At 36.1% G+C, this 12,879-nt stretch overlaps 1 protein-coding gene across 1 annotated transcript; it reads left to right on the top strand.

Moving 5' to 3' along the window:
• Window positions 1–11,750: 11,750 nt before the first annotated feature.
• On the top strand, window positions 11,751–12,677 carry LOC110256319 (olfactory receptor 5K3-like). The gene has a single exon (XM_021069632.2). It carries the CDS (start codon window positions 11,751–11,753, stop codon window positions 12,675–12,677), a length of 927 nt encoding a protein of 308 aa, XP_020925291.2.
• Window positions 12,678–12,879: the final 202 nt, after the last annotated feature.

The raw sequence follows: 12,879 nt of genomic DNA, 5'->3' as shown, positions 1-12,879 counted from the left end.
GCAACAATCACCTTGATAAAAATGAAAATCCTTGGGCCCACATAGACCTACTGAAAGAAAACCTGCATTTTAACAAAATATTCAGTAGAGTCACAGTCGATAAAGTTTGAGAAGCACTGACCTAGGCTACCTCCTACTGTGACCATAGTTGTTTTCATTTTCCTTTGCTCCTCCCGTTGACTTTTGCTTGTTAAGATTTCTCATCAGATTTCAGCTTAAAGTGGAAAGTTAGGTATGAGTCTGGAATGTGAGGTAAAGTTTACATGAGGAGGACAACTTTCCTTGGGTTTGCTTCTGAAGAGAATCTGGAACTTTGGCTTCAACAAAATCATGTGTGTCTAGCTCAGGCATTATGAGCATCAAATTTCATAAATAATCTAGTTTTCATAAACATGCCAGAAATGTCACCTGTCATAGAAAATGGTGATGTAAAGTATAGTTACTATTGTTAAAACTGGAACTATCTACAATGACTGATGATATGATTTCAGAGCCTGGGATGCCCTGTGGGACAACCTGGATTTCTCATACATGGTCAAGTCCATAATGCCTAGTAGAAAAGCTTAGCTTTTCTCAAGGGAATCCTCAGGAGCTATCAGGGTAATTTTAGTCCTTTTATTCCTCTTCTTCTGGCAACAGCACTCAGTTATATAACTGGTGGACTTTTCTGTTCAAAGCAAATTAGTATAACTGATAATTTCCTGAGCTTGGGAAGTGGAGCCTCCAAAAGGAATCAGTGTGCAAAGAATTGTTACCTGTGTTATTGTCATTCCTATGCTATTGCAGATTTTCCCACTCTGGAAAGCCTAGTGTACTGAAAAAATAGTTGTGATTTCTCCTAAGACATGGGTAACAGAGAAATGATTTATATAATATTCCTTATTTTTATATAAAAATTTAAAATGATAATTTTATACTGCACTTATAAGATGACAAAATAGCTAGGTTGAGATGGAGAAAAAATAGTTAATTGTGTATTTTATTTGTGTGACTAAAATTTAAATATGTAAAATAACTGTAAGGCAGAAATGTTTCCCTTTAATAATGTTTTATTATTTTTACCTAACTACAATGATTTTATCAGGCAAATTTTTGTGAATGAGAAAGTTAAATTATTTAAAACTGGGTTTAATGCTTCAGGTCATATGATTCTTATATCAGAAATTATTTTGATGATTCTGATAAAAAGACCCAGTCTGATTAATTAAACACTGATGAAAACTTTTAAGGTTAACCACTTAAAATTAATTCCTCTATTCCTTCACCCACTTCTGAGAATAATTTCATTATTTTGTATATATAGCATAGAATTATGTTTATATATTATAGAAGATAAGTGAAAAATAGGTACATAAATCATATATATATATGTTAGGATATATATAGAAAATATTTCTCCATGTTTTTCAGCATTTAATGTTTCAGGAAGGGGAATGGTTATCAGGGCCCAAGAATGGGCTCTTGCCCAAACTGGGAAATGAGCTGTCCAAGGAGATACATACACTGACAAAGCAAAAGTCTTTATTCAGAAGGGGTACCATTGCTGGAGAGCAACAGGGTAAGGAAAACCAGGAGAACTGCTCTGCTGTATAGCTTGCAGTCTCAGGGTTTATGGGAATTAGGTTAGTTTCTGGGTTGTCTCTGGCCAATCCTCTTGCTTGGCCTATATTTGTTCTGGCTCAGGGTCTTTTTGGTGTGGCACACACCTCTCAGCTAACATGGATTCCAGAGCAAAGGATTCTGGGAGGTAGGTTGTCTCCTCACTATTGGCGTCTCCAAAATTCTCTCTGTTAGTCTTTAGGGCAGCACGATGTTCCTTATAAGGGCCTCCTGGCATGAGACAACTCATGCAAGTGTTTGGACATGGTGGGCAGTTTCAGTCACTGGTTCCGTAACAACTCCCCTTTGAGACACTTCATACTCAGGGTACTTCCTGGGAATTGAGGTGTAGGTCTCTTTCTTCCACAACTCTTTCCTGAAGGGAGTGGCCACTGCTCTACCTAGTAGAGTAGAAGTTTTTCTCCACATAATGTAATTCAAGGTATTCCATGTCTGAAACCAGCTTTCACCCTAATAACAATAATTTAGCCTAGAACTGTTGCACCTTGCCAAAGATAAACCTTGTAAACAGTTGAAACAGACAGGGTTCGAATAGGAGACCTTACAGGATGGTCCTTACAGGGTCCCGAAAAGGAAGACAAAATTTGGGGTAAGGGCTGAAGGGTGTGTGACTTTCTTCTGATTGGTTGGTGATAAGGTAACAGGGTGGTGTTCTAGGAATCTTGTGCTCAGCCTGAAGTTACCATTCTCTCCACCTGGGTGGGGGCCCTGGTTCTGCAGAAGAACTCAAAGATACTATGCATATTGCTTGAGGAGGAACCAGAACTCTGCCCTGAGGCTGTGTACCACTGCTTCATTTAAAATTTTTTTTTTTATTTTTCAATTTCATGATATTAGGTCATATTCTTTTTATTTTTTAAGTTTTTTCCTTAAGTTTTTATCTTTTTATTTTGTTTTATTTTATTTTATGATTTTTATTTTTTCCTTTATAGTTGATTTACAATGTTCTGTCAGAGTAAATTTCTATAGTTTGTACCACTGCTTCTTGACTGCTCCTCCTGTTTCAGCCTTCCTTTCCTTCCCTGATGAGCAACTGTTTGAATTTGCCATTTGGAACTCTGGGAAGGTCAGGAAAGTGGAATGAAGGCTTTTTTCAAGAAACAGGAAACAGGTGACACAGAAAGGATTTGTACCCAGGAGACCCACACAGAGATCTGCTTGGTTTCAATCCCCTTTACTCTGATACTCCTTAATCTTTCAAGGAACAGGACAATGATATTTCTGGCCACTTCCTGCTGAGGTGGGGCAGAGTCCTTCCTCAATTTGGGGAATAGACATCAAATTTGAAATATTCCTGAGTTCCAAGTCCTGAATCTGAGTTTTATATGGTTATGATCTCAATTTCTTGGTCTGCCATTTTGGTGGAACATCCTCAGTTAGACAATGTGGAAGGAAACGACAACTGGAATTTTAATAGATAAAATATAACTCATTCCCTGAGGTATTCAGAAGAATAAGTGACCATAGTCTGGTGCTACTTTCTTGGTTTTGGATCATGGAGCATCTGATCTTCATCCAAATATAGGAAAACACAGATTAAAAACTTGTAATGTTTCAGAGAGAAACAGAAAGATATAACCACATTCATCAGTTTACTCAATTGTATTTGATAAAACTATTTGGCAACAGTTTCCATTAAATGTTTAGCATCTCTCACCTAGTTTAGTAGTGTTATTTAAAAGGTATCAGAAACCTGTATTTTCTATAAATCTTCAGGAAGATGAGGTGGTTTTGCAAAATATTGGTTTAACTGTCCATGAATGACAATAAAATTTTAAAAGGAAAGATTAAAGATCTGATTATGATGGAACACTTAATGTGAGAAAAAAGAGTGTATACCAGTATGTGTAACTGGGTCACCTGCTGTACAGTAGAAAAAAAAATATAATTAAATGATTAAAAAAAGATCTGATTACAATGTTTTTGACGAAAAACTTAACCAAAATGCTGTGAAATACAACATTTTAAGATACCTAAAATTAAAATATATTTAATACCTAATATAAATATAAAATATATATATGTATATATCTATCTCCAGAACCAGTAAGGCTGTCAGACGTATGACATATCTTTTACTGCAAACAATATTTCTTGCTCCAATGCCATGATATGTACCTTATATCAGCCTCAGATAGTTATGTTTCATGAGGCCTTGCAGACAGTCAAGATAACCCATATTGATCAGTGTTGATTCTAGTCAAAATGAATTTCTGCCCCTTTCAGAGTAGAAGATATTCGTAATAGCAAACTTGCCACCAAGTGGCTGACTGATCTTCTTGAGGGATGCTGCCATATTTGGGCAACAAATGTGTCTGACAAGTTAGATGCTTGGAAGAAACAGCATCTAGATCAACCTAGAAAAGTTGGAGCCTGTGGTATTAGGCCTATGCATGCCTGCATCCCAGCCAATACAGCATTTTTAATGTGCCCATTTTGCCAGCACTGGGGTGGGAGATGAACAAAGCTGGATGACCTCAACTGTCTGAGTCAGTCTGTCCACTTTGTTGACAGCTCTCCTATGGTAGATGCTCTCAGGTGGACATGTATACGTAATATAGCTACTGCTATGCTTAGTATCCCCTATTGAAGATCCAGTCATATGCCTCTTCCTAAGATTTCCTAATCCCTAATTATTTCCTTTTTCTCTCTACAGGCTACTGACCATTATCCAAACAATTTGCCTCTACCTTGAATCTATAGCCTGGACAACTTCTCTTCTTATGCAATGGAAATGGAGGAACCTACCTCTCCTCTAAGGGAGGGTTCCTTCTTATTGATACCTTTCAAGTTCACCATGGGTGAAACTATAGTGGAACAGCAGTGATATATTATGGCATCAGTGTACCAAAATGACTGTTCAAGAACCAACTTGTCTTTTGAGGTCAGACATGTGGGATGAGGAAAAGATGCCAGTGCAGTGGCGATGAATGACAAAGAGGTCTGAACCCACTACTTGCTCAGCCTATCATGCTCTCTGGCTTTGCTCAGTTCAGATCTTTAATGTAACACCTTCCACTTCCAATGAAGTGCTCCTGGGCCAACTCAACCCTATACTTATTGGTATGACAAATTCCAGTTCATGAAGGCAATTTTGGCCTCTTGGTCACTTGACATTCCAAATACAGGAGTTCTTTCTCTAGCAGGGTTCTTACCACACTAGAAGTTATTGATATTATTTTTGAATAGCTTGTACTTCTCTGATGAAAAAGCATGGCCTTGCTCCCAAATCTTAAGGATATACATTATGATTCTCCTATTGGAGATTTTCATAAACTTTCCATTAACTCCACAGCTCTTCCCACCTCAGAAATATCTAATACAATAGGTCTGCCAAGTCATCTGGCCCCAATGTCAGGGTGTTTACTTCACAGTTTAGACTTGCTGAAAAGTCCATTCTATTCTGGGACCCACTCAAACTTTGAATTCTATTTTTCTTTGGACAGATGAATCTGGGTACAGGATCATTTCAACTGTGTTAAACATATTATGACATTATTGGAAATATATTTAAACAAGGGCTTGAATTGCAGTATCATACTCCTATGCTAAGATTTTAATAGTATAACATATCACATTTTTTTGAATATGAGATAATTGTTTTATTAATAGCAGTGTTAGTGGGGAGCAAACAAGGTTTTTAAAGCAATAAAAATAAAATATGAAATTTTAATACCATTTCTATCTTTGTCCTATTTTTAAAAATTTCCATGATATATTTTATAATAGACATAATACTTTAGCATTGTGGTACATCTGTTTAATTTATAGGTAAAATAAATATGTTTAGAACATACACCAAGTGATTATACTGCTATGAATGTATACCAAAAATGGTTTAGAATCTCTCATCTAGTGAAGCCACCAGCAGATGGAAGATAGCTGAAATACATAATTAGATGAGATAATCTGGGGGAAACTCTAGAATGAAAGAAGAGTAATGGCAAGTATAGACCCAAGGGGAGCACAAGCATATTAAAGGCAAGAGAGAAACATGACCCAGCAAAAAGACTGAGATGGAATAGTCAGGAAAATAGTCAAGCAGTGACTGTTATCATAGAAATGGTGAAGACTTTCAATAGCATGAAACACAGACCTGGAAAAACTCGTTACCAAAGGTGGAAGGTGCAGTAGGGAAAGGATGGCCAGGGGGTTTGGGACTGGCATGTGCACACTGATGTTTAAGGAATGATTGGCCCACAGGGACCTTATGTATAGCACATAAAACTCTACCCAATATTTTAGATGGATGTTTGTACATATATAACTGAAGCACTATGTTGTACAGCAGAAATTATCACAGCATTGTAAATCAACTATACTTCAATAAAACCTGAAAATGTAAAAAAGAAAACACTGCAGCCTGGTTAAGAAGGTAAGATAAAGAGATGAAGTTTGGAGCTGAAATTCAGAGTTGGTTGTGACTTTACTGATAGGGGTTGTGAACTGGCAGGTGTAGAATAAATAAATGGGAAGGAAGGCAGAAGAGAACTATTTCCAATTTAATTCCCCATTCCATTTGTATTACCTTTAAGTGTCTCTTTATATCATGTAAGAGGAATCATCTGCCACACTATTTGCTACTCATTTTAAAATTAGATTTGCTCTTTCAAGCTTCCAGGCTTTTATCATGTGATTCCCTCCTACTATTTCTTTCCTCATGTGCTGTGCTTATTAAAATCCCAATTTATCTGCAAGGTTCATCTGAAATGACACTTTCATTTAGAAATCTTTCTTTTTACCTGCAAGTCGCTATTCACTCCCTTCATTATATTTTAATACAGCACATCTTGTCTTTTTACATCACAGCCTGAATTGCCTGCTAATTGGCAATGGGTCTCTCTTCACTAGATTATGAGCTCCTTTCAGGAGCATTTCTAAGACCTAAGAAGGTTTTACCCTCCACATTCACATCCTGCGCTCACTCTACCCACTGTCTTTTCTAATATCTCATCTTTTGCAAGCATTGGATTAAGGGTAAATAGAACTGAAGTTTTAAAGACCACAATGCCCGTATTGAGGATCTAGCTCAGTTTGTTGGCAAGGTCCTCAATATACATGACATAACCCATGACTTGATGACTTAAGGATATTTCACCAAGACTTTTCCATCAAGACACATGGTATTCATGCTTGATAAGGTAGCAAATGCATTATAAGACAGCTACGTATCATGTAGATCAGGAAAGGGAACAATCGATTTAATTTAAAGGATCCAGCAAAGTCCTCATGGAGGAGATCTTATTAGAGATAAAGAATAAGTAAGACTGGGAGGAAAAAAAGGAGAACAAAGTGTTTTAGGTGAGAGAAATGTTATGAGTAAATTAATTCAGCAGGAATACAAAGGAACACTGGAGTGGTGAACATGGCCTAGTGCTCTGAGATGAGAGGAAGAAAGCAAGGTGAGAGGAAAGATACAGACTGTGGAGCACCTGGAATACCAAAATTGGGAAAATGATTTGCTTTGAAATTAATGAAAGACCATTTCATATTTTTGAGTATATTTTTCTACTTATTGGACAAATACTTATTGAGCACTACTAAGTGCCACATATTGTTCAAGGTGTTAGAAATATGATCATAACAGAGAAATCCCTTCCCTCTTAAGCCCATATGCTAATGGTGGTTGGAGTCACAAGTGACTGATTATAAATGTCCACACACACATATGTATACATTACACTTAAGTGTGATTAGTGGAATGAAGGAAATAAAATAGGGTAAAAAAGATCGCAGTTCCCATCGTGGCGCAGTGGTTAACGAATCCGACTAGGAACCATGAGGTTGTGGGTTCAATCCCTGGCCTTACTCAGTGGGTTAGGGATCCGGCATTGCCATGAGCTATGGTGTAGGTTGCAGACACGGCTTGGATCTCTGAGTTGCTGTGGCTGTGGCATAGGCCGGTGGCTACAGCTCTGATTCGACCCTTAGCCTGGGAACCTCCATATGCCATGGGAGTGGCCCAAGAAATGGCAAAAAGACAAAAAAAAAAAAAAAAGATAAAGGCAGCTGTGGTAAACTGAGGAGAAAGGAGAACTATTACAGTAATTCATATGTAGGACTACATTATAATATCAGTGTTTTCGATGAAGTTTTTTAAAGATATTGGGATGAATTCAACTCAGGGTAAGTTGATGATCCAGACTGAACATACTATACCTTTATGTTGCCTCTCAAATACTAATCATCTTTCATAAACCGTATTAGTCCCTCCAGTAAAACATCAAGTTAACATCAGACTATTTTCACCTCAATTTAAAGTTGTGCAGATAATAAAAAAGAACTTTAAAATGAGGTCAGGTACATACTAAGCAGCAAGGAGACCATACAATGACTTTAGCAACCTTAGTGGAGGAAATTTGCTTTAACTTCCTTGTCTCACAGGGCATCTTTAAACGTGTTGAGGACTGAATCTCCCTGCAGAAATATTATGTTGTCAGTGTCTCAGGATTTGATGGAAAATTTTAGCTCTGTCTTGTAAGGGATGTAATTATTGACCCTATTTGTAGTCTCCCAGGTTTTCATTCTTTTAATCCCAAAGGTTTTAGAGACCAAGGTTCATACTCTGAAATTCTAAGACCTAGGGCTGAGAAGCAAATAGGAGGTTATATAAAACATTTCTCAGTGAAAACTAGGTAAGGGAAATATTCTAATCAAGTTTTAATTTAACTATTAGCATCAATTAATATAAACTTATCTGATTCCTTAGGCATCTTTTTGTTGTTGCTTGACCTCAGCTACTTAGTTATATTTCTAGTTCTTAAAACTGGAGGCTATGTGAAACTAGGATGAGATTCACACTGCACTTCATGCTAACCTTTTCTGGTAAAGGAAGAACTTCAACATACATGAGTTAGGATACAAAGTGAATTGTTAACTAATTCAGGCACTTACATTGAATGTTTTTATAACTTAGCTGAATAATTCAGTTGGTTCTACTTAATATTTTCAAACAAGTAAATGAAAAATTCATCAAGGCCTGTATTTTGAACATTTTGATTCCGGAAAAATAAAGCTATTTTGACCATAGAATTTATATGATTAGACATATCAGTAACCAGTCCTACTGGATCAGAAAATAATCTAAGAAGATGGCCTTTTAAAGCAAAGCAAATTTATTCTCAAAAATTGTTTTAAGATTTAAAAGGTTTTCTCCTAGAGTTCCCATCGTGGCGCAGTGGTTAACGAATCCGACTAGGAACCATGAGGTCGTGGGTTCAATCCCTGGCCTTGCTCAGTGGGTTAAGGATCCGGTGTTGCCGTGAGCTGTGGTGAAGGTTGCAGACGTGCATCAGATCCCATGTTGCTGTGGCTCTGGCGTAGGCTGGAGGCTACAGCTCTGATTCAACCCCTGGCCTGGGAACCTCCATATGCCACAGGAGCGGCCCAAGAAATAGCAAAAAGACAAAAGAAAAAAAAAAGGTTTACTCCTTTTTAAGTATTGGAAAAAGTAAAGCATGAAGGCAAGCTTACTTTTATTTATTTGCCTTTAATCTGTTGTGATATGCTTCTAAAAATATTACTTAATTTTCTTAAAATAAAAAAAATTAGATGAGTCAGTTCAGATGAAAGAAGGATACCTAATTTTTGAAATTAACAAGAACCTACTATATAGCACAGGGAAATCTACTCAACAGTTTTTGGTAACCTATATGGGAAAAAAGAATGGATATATCTATATTTACAAATAATTTGCCTTGCTGTACATCTGAAATAGATACAGTATTTTAAGTCAAATATACTCCAATGAAATAAATTAAATGTATTGTATACATATATATACATATGTGTAGTATTATTTATCATAAAACACTGTAAAAGTTTAACATATGTTAACACGTTGTTTTGATAATTTATATATAATATGATTGTCACTAAAATTGTCATTTGAAAGAACTCTATCATGTCACATAATTGTCTTTTTTCATTATGGGAATAATTAAGATGATTATAATAAAATGTATATTTATATTCATTATACTGTGCTTTCTATTCCCAGACATATTTATCTGTTAGTTACAGGTTTGTACCCTTAAGCAACATCTCTTCTATTCTCCCACTCCCTATTCCCTGGTAACTACCACTTTAATCTGCTTTTACATATTCGGATTTTTCAGTACCAAACCATATTATACAGTATTTATCTTCCTCAATCTGACTTATCACAATTAGTATAATGTGCTCAAGTTCCATCTATATTGTCACAAATGGTGAGATATCATTCTTTCTCATGGCTGAGGAACACACAATTGTGTATATATATATGTATATACACACACACACTATATATATAGTATATATATTACACCTTCTTTATCCATCAACCCTATGACGGGTATATAGGTGTTTCTGCATCATGGCTATTGTGGATAATGCTGCATTAAACATTGGAGTACAGACATACCTTTGATAACTTATCTTTATTTCCTTTGAGTATTATATACCTAGAATTAGATCTGAATGATCACATGGTAGTTCTATTCTTAAATTTTGGTGGGACCTCCATATTATCCATAGTGGCTGAATCAACTTCCATTCCCACCAACAGTGGGAATCTTTTGCCAATGCTTGTTATTCCTTTCCCTCTTGAGGGTACACATTCTGATAGGTGTGAGGTGATATCTCATTGTGGTTTTGGTTTGCATTTTCCTAATGATTAGTGATGTTGAACATCTTTTCATTTGCCTATTGACATTTGAATGTCTTCTGGAAAAGTTTCATTTTAGTTCCTCTGTCCATTTTAAAATCAGATTGCTTGTAATTTTACTACTGATTTATTTTGAATATTAACTCAATTTTTTTAATGTTGAATTTTGAATAAATTTTTTTGGGATTCCTCTACAAAATTTGCAGAAGCGGTATTCCCATGGTGGCATAGTGGAAATGAACCTGACTAGAAACCATGAGGTTGCAGGTTTGACCCCTGGCCTTGCTCAGTGGGTTGAGGATCTGGTGTTGCTGTGAGCTGTGGCATAGGTCACAGATGCGGCTTGGATCTGGCGTTGGCTGTGGCTCTGGCTTAGGCCGGCAGCTACAGCTCTGATTAGACCCCTAGCTTGGGAACATCCATATGCCTCAGGTGCAGCCCTAAAAAGACAAAATAAAAGTCAAAAAAAATTTTGAGAGGTCACTAATGAAGACTGGTAGGAAAACAAAAACAAGTTCACCTGTCACAGGTCCTTGGACTGGAGGTAAGACTGGAATCGATACTATTCCCTGTAGCGTTTTATGGCCATTATAAGTTTAGGTCACAGTTAACCTCAAAATGCCTATAATTTAATAAGGAAATTTTGTACTCACAGATCAAAAAAGCAATGTAGGTTATGCCTAAGGCATTGTAAAATTTGTTGAATATATAAGACATGCTCAATTGCAGAGAAATTTGAGATCAGTGTGGTATGGGACATTTTGTTCAAACTTTATTAAGTAGCATTATATATAAATTATGCTTTACATAAAGGAGGCAATGATTTAGATATATGGACAAAAATAAACAATCAGAGAGATAGTCAGTGTTTACAAAAATGGGTATGACACTGGAAAAAGGAAAAAAAGAGGTGATAATAAATGGATAATTTTTTCCATAGCTATCCAAGATTTCTGTCTTTAAAACTGAATAGACCTCTCCTTAATCTTGGCATTCTTCAGGTAATTCTTAAGTATAATATTAACATATCTATTATATGCTTTTTTAAAACAAGCCTTTAACTGGGAGTGTATAAGATACTTTTAAACAGTGAATAGATACACTTAAATTTATTTTTAAAATCTTTAATATAAATCTTGACAATAAGCTTCTTTGAGAGTATTGAAGAGAATATGGGTACCCTAGATTTGTACACTATACTTGTATAAATTCATAAAGACAAACCTTTTCCACTGTAGACATTATCCATGTAATTAGCAAAATAGTCTCCTGAATCCTAAGTTTCAGATTTGAGGTCACAGAGGCTGACATCTTAGAAGAATGTATGTTCCCTAAGAAGGCTATGCACCTGTATCACAGAGTCAGAGAAGCTGGAGAAGCTCCTCCTTGTGATGTAAAATGAAAAATTTGAAGAGAAAATTATGCACATTCTAAATTAGAATTTTCTATCCCCATAATTCCTGTCACAACAGATAACACAGAGATGACTGAGGATAACTGCTCCTTGACAACTGAGTTTATCCTCACAGGATTTACCGATCACCCAGAGCTGAAGACCCTTCTGTTTCTGGTGTTCCTTACTATCTATCTGATCACCATGGTGGGAAACCTTGGTCTGGTGGCACTGATCTTTACAGAGCATCGACTTCACAAACCAATGTACATCTTTCTGGGTAACCTCGCTCTGATGGATTCCTGTTGTTCCAGTGCCATCACCCCTAAGATGCTACAGAACTTCTTTTCTAAGGACAGAATGATTTCCCTGTATGAATGTATGGCACAATTTTATTTTCTCTCCCTAGCTGAAACTTCAGACTGCATTCTCCTTGCAGGAATGGCCTATGATCGCTATGTGGCCATCTGCAACCCACTGCAGTACCACACCATGATGTCAAAGAAACACTGCATTCAGATAATCACAGGGGCGTATATAGCTGGAATCCTAAATTCTATGATTCATGTTGGGTTTCTGTTTAGGTTAACTTTCCATGGGTCTCATCAAATCAATCACTTCTTTTGTGATGTGCTTCCATTATACCGGCTCTCCTGTGTTGACCCTTATATCAATGAACTGATGATATTTATCTTTGGAGGGTTAATTCAAATTTTCACTGTTATCACTGTAATAATTTCTTACTTTTTCATCCTTTTGACAATTTTCAAAATGAAATCCAACAAGGGCAGAGGGAAAGCCTTATCTACTTGTGCATCCCACTTTCTCTCTGTCTCGATATTCTATGGTTCTCTTATCTTCACGTACATTCAACCAAATTCAGTTAAAGAAGAAGACAAAAATATACCTATTGCTGTTTTTTACACTTTAGTGATTCCTTTATTAAACCCTTTTATTTATAGTTTAAGAAATAAGGAAGTAATAAATGTCATGAAAAAAATTATGAAGATATCATAATGTTCTGAAACAATTATCAAGACCTGTGGTAACTGACTTTAAGCTGATAAAGTATTTTTCCAAAATCAAGGAACACTGATAAAGTGGAAAATGGCCACTTCATATATAAAATATTAAATTACTAAAACGTGATTAGTGTATGAATCAAATAAACATAAGAAGGTAGATATTCTGTTAAAATATATTCCAAAATCCAACCCAC

The sequence above is a fragment of the Sus scrofa genome, chromosome 13, assembly GCF_054392235.1.
Source record: "Sus scrofa isolate SSC_HxYL_T2T_F1_AM1 chromosome 13, Sscrofa_HxYL_maternal_Yorkshire_Landrace_v2.0, whole genome shotgun sequence".
Lineage (NCBI taxonomy): Eukaryota > Metazoa > Chordata > Mammalia > Artiodactyla > Suidae > Sus > Sus scrofa.
Note: the sequence above shows the minus strand (reverse complement) of the source record. Positions and strands in the feature narration are given on the sequence as shown.